The sequence below is a fragment of the Calidris pugnax genome, unplaced genomic scaffold, assembly GCF_001431845.1.
Source record: "Calidris pugnax isolate Ruff unplaced genomic scaffold, ASM143184v1 scaffold352, whole genome shotgun sequence".
NCBI classification, from domain to species: Eukaryota; Metazoa; Chordata; class Aves; order Charadriiformes; family Scolopacidae; genus Calidris; species Calidris pugnax.
The window spans coordinates 289,275-297,604 of NW_015091110.1; the positions used below are offsets into that span (position 1 = coordinate 289,275).

The 8,330-nt window shown below is 42.2% G+C and overlaps 1 protein-coding gene across 1 annotated transcript in view; it reads right to left on the reverse strand.

The window, feature by feature from the left end:
* Positions 1-8,330, reverse strand: part of WDFY4 (WDFY family member 4) — a 191,015-nt gene that overhangs the window by 90,863 nt on the left and 91,822 nt on the right. The window contains exon 37 of the mRNA XM_014958090.1: positions 585-694. Within this exon, the coding sequence (XP_014813576.1) occupies positions 585-694 (110 nt within the window). The remainder of the gene's footprint in view (positions 1-584; positions 695-8,330) is intronic.

The window sequence follows — 8,330 nt, forward strand, 5'->3', positions numbered from 1 at the left end:
TACATAGAGTGCTAAAGCATCCTGTTGCCAAACATCATTAGAGAAGGTGAGGAGAAGGTAATCAAGTTCTGAAACAATTCGACACAGCAATAGGATGCTGTACAAGGAAGTGCTGTGCTGTTTTGCTGCATTTCCCTGCAAATCAGATTTATTTGGTTGGAGGAGAAGGGAGGGTTCTGCTGTAGGGTTCAGCTGACAGCCCCCACACTGAACCCTGCCCAAAATTTTTACCAGCATTATTCTTAAAAGATCAAAGTGTTTCTTCTGGTGTACAAAACAGACACAAACTCTGTACAGGCCATGATAAAAGAACTAGAGCTACAAACATTATGTAGCCAGGCATTGATCCTGGCCACAACGTGGGAAGTGATCTCCAAACTGATATCCATTACTCCTGAGGATGTGGGGTGTGAATTTTGAATAAAAAGGTCATTTTTAGCACAACATTCCTTTCTCTGTGCTGTGCCTGCAGTGTCTGTACACCGAAGAGGCAATTAAAGAGCATTCACACAGAGTGCTCTGGTAACTGTTTAGGGCAGGCACCGTCCTGCTCTGAGGCAAAGGCAATGTTTGCCATTGATTACCATCATCTGGAGAGGGCAGGCTGCCCTTTTCCTCATCACTGGGTGCAAGGAAAATCTGGTGATGTGAAGCCAACTTTGGTTTTGCATCCACCCCAAAACCTTCCGGATAGCTGTGACAAAAAAACAACCAAACAAACAGAAGGAGAGGAGCACGTGAGGAAACCAGACTTAAATCAAACTGAGGATAGTGAAAAAGCTAGAGGTTATTTCTACACATCCACTCTACTCAATTCATTTAGCATTGAATATCAAATATTCTCAGGCTTGAGGGCTTACATTAATCACATGATACTGAAGAATTTACTGGAAGTGGGAACGAAACCACTGCCAGTCTGGTTTTCAAAGCCAAGGAGCATTCATCAAGACCCTATGGATCACTCTGTTGTACGTGCCTTATCCCTGCACCTCTTCATGCACTTGTATCTAACCATTCCTCCCAATTAAAAGGAACACAGGGCTGTATTGGTGCAGCCAGATTCTATCCAGCTTTCTTACACCTCCCCTGAGCATTTTACATGCTGTCTCTTTGCTCTGGATTTCTTCACTAGAGGTATCTTCCAGTATGTGGGAAACATGGCCTTACTGTACCCTACACCTAACTGCTTGCTTACACAAGGTTCTTTGCACTAATGATTGTTCATTCTATTTATAAAATGCTTGGCACAAAAAAAAGCTACTGTCTTTAGCATGTGACATTAGTGTCATGTAGATGAGGTTACAATTGAGAACGTCACCACAGCCAAAAAAGAGTCAGTGCTCCTTTGGGGGTGTGTGTCAGAATTTGCTAGTCAGTAGATAAAGGACACCAGAAATTTCAGCACAACAGGCTTCATTAAGGCATCCAGACAACATGGATTTGGTCACAGAAGGGCTGGTAATAGTATATATATTATACATAACCACTAGTAACATACTACATTCTTTCAACTATAAACAGACACTACTACACGGGAGAGTCAAATCTCTTGAGCATGCAAAGCTTCCATTTTTATTTCTGATTTTCTTCTAAACAGCACAATACTGATTCCATGGATCTGCTGTGTTTGGCTTTTGGATAACACCAACACTTCCCTAATTTATTTTGTTTTAAATGTTTGTGCTCTTGCTACATACAAACAATCTTTACCCCACCTCAACAGTTTTGGCCTGGAAATTGTCTAACTGGAATAAGAACTACCAAGAAAAGACCTCTGGAAGTGCAGCTCATTTCTGGTGGGATACTGTATTAATGGATTCAATTCAGACTATCTAAGTAGCACAGAAGGTTTTAATTGGAAGAACAAACATCATTCTATCGAATAAAGCACTAGCCAATATTTGCTTCTTTTGACAAAATAGCATTGTCCAAAATGTTAGCAAGATACCTGTATTAGCACATCACCTGTAGGAACAGCAGCCAGAGTGGGTATGGATGTTTTTGCCCTACCTAAGTCAATGGCAAAACTCCCAACTTCAGCACAACCAGGATTTTGCAGCTCAAACCAAGTCACAGTAATGATAACAGAAAGATTCACAGGATCCATGCACAGTTTTATGTGTGCTTTAAATGTATCTACACAAGAATAGCTGCTGGATCAGAAAAAAAAATAAAAATCTCCCTGAATTAGTCCATGCAGATGTCTCAGAGAATGGCCATCTCTGTGCTTGTGGAGTGGTTCTAGCCCACAGCCCAGAAAGATTCCCAGATTCTCATTTTAATGATGGGCTTGTGAGCCAACTCCACTGAAATCAGTTCAAGCTTGTTAACTGCAGTTACTACTCCAGAGTAAGCTGCTGGAAAAGCTGGATGAGTAAAACAGATACACACAGATGTTTTGGTTAATAAAAAGTAGCAATTAAGCCTATGTGCAAATTTAAGGGTTCTGCTTAGACAAACACGCAAGCTTGTCTGGGTGTCTCTGAAATGAAACACGCTTTTCAAAATGAAAAAAAAATGGAATTAAGTGTGATGTTATTACCATCCACTCTGCCTTTCTTTATAAACACCCACAAACACACAGACTACCCTACCTCTGTGCAAGAGAGGTGGTAGGAAATTTTCTGCTCACTAGTATTTCAGGGAAAAAATAGTCTTCTGATTGAAGAACAGTTTATCCCTTCCACTTTCTGGCTGAAAGACAACCCATTGCCTCCAGAATACTGAGCACATTAGTAACATTCCTCTCCTCCAAATTAAATGATAAAAAAAATTACAACAAAACATTTCTGGTGTTGTTTTTCATTTTTTAAAGTCTATGAGGAAAGCAACCATCTCTCCCCAAGTGGCTTTAATCTGCCACTTCAACAGACACCAAATCAGATTCGTGCTTTAAACCCCCAGAGTGCAGAGCCCAATGTGTCAAATGCTTGCTTCGAAAAGTACATATCCTACACCCAAAGTCCTTGGTCAAGCTGAATCCAGCTCAGTGTCAGCTTCTACTGATTCCGCCAAGTGAATATTGCCTAAATTTTGTGAAATCTCCCCCTCTGTACCCACTCCCACAGATATCAGCAGAGAAATGTAAACAACTGTTATAGAGATGAACATTTATACCTGCCCGAATTCAGTTGGCAAAGGCAGTACATCAGGCAGATGACAAAATGATTATTTGAGTTGTAAGTTGCAAAAATAATGTCCCACTGCTCCTGCAGGACATTGAGTGTGTTCAGGACATTAAACTGTTCCGTCAGCGACTGCTGGGGTCTGGACAAGCAGAATAGAATGGCTCTGTTTAGACAGCTGTACAGTGTAGTCAGAAAAACTTCTTTTTGAGAAACGGAGCTTTCTAAAACCTGGGAAAACACAAAACAGAGTACTTGGCTTCCTCAAAGAACTCTCTCCCCAAGGATCTACTCTTCTCAATTCATTTAAACTATTGCAAACTTATTTCAGCAAAATTCCCCTGAAGTACCTGTTAGATACAAATTCAATTTTTTTTTTTTTTCTGCTGAAGTCCCCAGGATTGTGGAAGAGATTAATTTATTCCTATTCAGCAACACAGTCAGCATAGAATGGCACAAAAGAGCTAACTACCCCTTCTTTACATTGTACCATCTACCTCTCATTGTCTTTTAGAGCCATTACATGCTCATGCAAGAAAACAGGAATAATCACAATCACCAAATGGATTACAACCATCTTGAGAATCATGGTATCACGACCTCAGTGTGAAAGAGCACATTACAACATGTTGGTAACAGTTGGAAAAACACTTCCTGTGACTCACCCCCATAATCTGTTTGGCAGTGAAAATCAGGATTTGCTTGGGGTCAGCAGCAAACATTCTACCATTCAGCTTCTCAACCAGCTTCTGAGCAAAATAAGCAACGTTCATCATGGACACAGGTGCAGTTGATTCTGAAGCACCATGAGGATCACTGCTCCCTGGAGAAGATACAAGAGAGTCAATTATTCCAAAACAAGCCAAAATGCAAAAAAAATTATTTGAGACATGAATTTGTCAGAGCTGGGAAGGAACAATCTCATGCCACAATATCTCAGAGTAAGTTGCAAAGTGGGGACAGTTGGTTTTGGTTTATTTGAGCGCTGAAAAGAAATTGTCTCAAAAATCAGTACATAGGAATGCTCCATGTGAAATCTTCTGTTCTCAAGAAATTCAAGGGCTGCTCTAATGACAAGCAAGCATTACTAAGGAAAAGTGATTTTTTTTTTGCTCTGAGAGCTGGAATCCCAGCCCTATCCTAGGTTTTTGAAAATGTTGACTGGATGCACCTCTTTGTCCCTGTTGGCAGTTTTTTTTCCTAGGCTGCTAGCGGGATAGCTCCTGTCCTTTCACCCCCAGTGCAAGGTAAAGCAGCAAAGCCCGATGACTACAAGAGAGACCTCAAGAAGCAGCTCAAGCGGATGCCCTTGTTTGTTTGCCGGGATGTTGAGAAGACTGTCCATCAGGAGAACTCGCACAAAATCCCACACTTGTTTCTTGGCAGGGTGTGGGAGGAGCGGGAGAGAGGAGGGATCCACACAGCCTTTCCCTTCAGCAATGGCTGGATCATCAGGAGTCAAAAGGCCTTCAGAGCCTCCCTGTGGAAGCAGACAGCAATGCATTTTGACTTAATCTTTACATGGATTTTTTCCTCCTTGCAACCCATCTCTGATGTGGCTCAGATGCACATACCTTGGGTGGTCCAGAATGGAAAGCCACCATAGCCAAAGTTCTCAAGAAGTCAGGACAGTGCCACACGGGGTCCTGGCTGTAACTGTGATAGATCAAGCCCAGAAACTGGATAATGTTCCCTGGATAGGCAATCTCCCAGGAGGCTTCCGTATCTGCAATAGGCTGAACACAGACAAACATAGATTTAGTCAAGGCAACATTCTTCTCATCCCTATAAACTTGTCTTTGCTCATTTCTAGATATTCCTATGCAACTACGCAAACGTGACAAAACTCTTACCTTGTCCACAGTGACTCTAACCATTTCCAGCAGTAACACAGCTGCCTCTGCACACAACCCAGTTTTGAGGACATTCTCTGTAGGGTGGTGCTGCAAGATCCACTGCAACATAGACTCAAGATCTTTCTACACCAGTAGGAGAAAAGAAGAGACAGAAATTATTTATGATACATCAAGAACAACGCCTGCTTTCTCCACATCAGAAAAAACCCAAAACATCTTCACCTCTAGCAGCTCCTCCCTCTCATATTAAATGGTTGGGACATGCCTAAGAAAACTCTGGGTCTAGCAGAAATACCTCACTCAGATTGGAAATGATGGCTCCATGCAAAGGACTGAAACAATCTCACTAAAATATCAAGGACTATCATGGTCCAACCCAGAAAGGACTCAAAGGAGGGAGCAGCAGCAACTAACTTATCAGGGTTGTTCACAAAAGCACTCAAGGATAAAACTAGGTTTCTTTCTAAATACTCCTTTTTTAATGTTCAGAATCTGTTCTCAAAAAGAGAGAAAAAAGTGAAGAGGCTCACTAGAAAAATGGTGAAACTACAGTAATTTATGCAAACTGGCCCACAGTGGGAGGGAATGCACAGTCCAGCCTGCTGAGCTGCACTGTCCTCCTACCTACTGCTTCCAAACCTTTCTAGCAATTACATCTACACGCTAAATACCAGCTCCCTAATGATCTGATTCTCACTACTCACCTCTTGGTCTTGTTTTCCCCTCGCCTTGGCTGGCAACAAGGAAGACATCCATAGCAGACAGCAAAACCTTCGTCTGAAAATGTCTCTTCTGCTCACTGGTGGCATCCTCTGCAGAAGTCTGTATAGTGACCATATACGTATTAGTACAGCAGAAAACCAGCCAGGAAATCAGCCTTCAATTCACTTCCAGCCTTTATTGAAAGGCCTTTCATTTCATTGCATCTTTGGCAGATTATGCCTGTCAAAGATCCAGATTCAGTAAAATCTTTGCTCAAAGAAGCGAGTAGAAATTCCAAGAAACACTCAGTACTATCCAAGATAATTCAAAATGCCCAACGTTTCCCTTAAACACCTAAGCACCGTGTTAGGAAGAGGCAAAAAGAGCAAGGACAACTCCAGCTCACTTGCACAGTTTAGTCCTCCTCCTCCCTTTACCAGGCTCAGGATTCAGGTGGTCAGAAGAGCCATCCTCTCTTTTAAACTCTATCAAGCCAAGTTGCAAAGTGGGGACAGTTGGTTTTGGTTTATTTGAGCGCTGAAAAGAAATTGTCTCAAAAATCAGTACATAGGAATGCTCCATGTGAAATCTTCTGTTCTCAAGAAATTCAAGGGCTGCTCTAATGACAAGCAAGCATTACTAAGGAAAAGTGATTTTTTTTTTGCTCTGAGAGCTGGAATCCCAGCCCTATCCTAGGTTTTTGAAAATGTTGACTGGATGCACCTCTTTGTCCCTGTTGGCAGTTTTTTTTCCTAGGCTGCTAGCGGGATAGCTCCTGTCCTTTCACCCCCAGTGCAAGGTAAAGCAGCAAAGCCCGATGACTACAAGAGAGACCTCAAGAAGCAGCTCAAGCGGATGCCCTTGTTTGTTTGCCGGGATGTTGAGAAGACTGTCCATCAGGAGAACTCGCACAAAATCCCACACTTGTTTCTTGGCAGGGTGTGGGAGGAGCGGGAGAGAGGAGGGATCCACACAGCCTTTCCCTTCAGCAATGGCTGGATCATCAGGAGTCAAAAGGCCTTCAGAGCCTCCCTGTGGAAGCAGACAGCAATGCATTTTGACTTAATCTTTACATGGATTTTTTCCTCCTTGCAACCCATCTCTGATGTGGCTCAGATGCACATACCTTGGGTGGTCCAGAATGGAAAGCCACCATAGCCAAAGTTCTCAAGAAGTCAGGACAGTGCCACACGGGGTCCTGGCTGTAACTGTGATAGATCAAGCCCAGAAACTGGATAATGTTCCCTGGATAGGCAATCTCCCAGGAGGCTTCCGTATCTGCAATAGGCTGAACACAGACAAACATAGATTTAGTCAAGGCAACGTTCTTCTCATCCCTATAAGCTTGTCTTTGCTCATTTCTAGATATTCCTACGCAACTACGCAAACGTGACAAAACTCTTACCTTGTCCACAGTGACTCTAACCATTTCCAGCAGTAACACAGCTGCCTCTGCACACAACCCAGTTTTGAGGACATTCTCTGTAGGGTGGTGCTGCAAGATCCACTGCAACATAGACTCAAGATCTTTCTACACCAGTAGGAGAAAAGAAGAGACAGAAATTATTTATGATACATCAAGAACAACGCCTGCTTTCTCCACATCAGAAAAAACCCAAAACATCTTCACCTCTAGCAGCTCCTCCCTCTCATATTAAATGTGTTTCCCCAGGATAGCTCTAATGGATTGTCCTCTTCTGAAGTGTATCTTTGGCACTGCTGGAGCAAAAATGCCTTATAGCATCTCAGGACACTGGGGAAATGTACTCAAATCCACTAATTCTGAGATCCTAAATGAGTCTTGACAATGTAAGAACAGACAGGAAAGCTAATCTGAATTACCTTTTAAAATATAATAGTTAATGAACCTTTAACTTCTGTGTGAAAAAGTTTCTTCTGAACACAAGTTTCCTTAAATGAAAGTTAATTTACTTTGTTTTTAAAGTATGAAAGTTTAACTAACACAACAGTCAAGTAGATTCAACTTGCCTGAGAATCTTCAGAGAAATGACCACAAATGCCAAAGCAGTAAAGCAACAGCAGCTTCATGCCTGTTCACTACTTTTTTCATACCTTGGCTACTTCAGGTGGTTCAGGCTGTGGAGTTGCCAGAAAGAGCCCTGCCACGAGCAAGTAGATCTCAGGGATGTGGACATGATCAGTCAGACATCTTTGCAACACAGAAAACCCAAAAACCAAGAAGGGGCCTTTGTCAGGTACTGGAGGATGAGCTTTTAAATTATCTTTAAAGAAAAAGAAAAGGAAAACATTCTGAGAAAGTATCTAAAAATGGATGCTATATCAAAGGAAGGATTACAGACCCAATTTTATCCTCATTTCTCTGTGTCCCAGAGGCCACTCAGTACTCTGCCAGGCTGCAATATCAACAGTTTACAAAACGTTCTCAGACTAACAGATCATTTTCCCCACTATCGTTTTTATTACAGGAAATCCTCCCTGAATTCTTCCCTTCTCTCCCCTTCCTCAGTAAAACAGGTCTAGCTATCAAAAAGCAAGCTGAAAAAAATCTTAAAGAAATAGGTGGTTTCAGGGCACAAGCTGACATCTGAACATCTCACCTCGTTTTATGCAAGACAAAAAGGCGCCTCTCCCTGCAACTGCTAATCAGAAATGTCAACTCTCATGC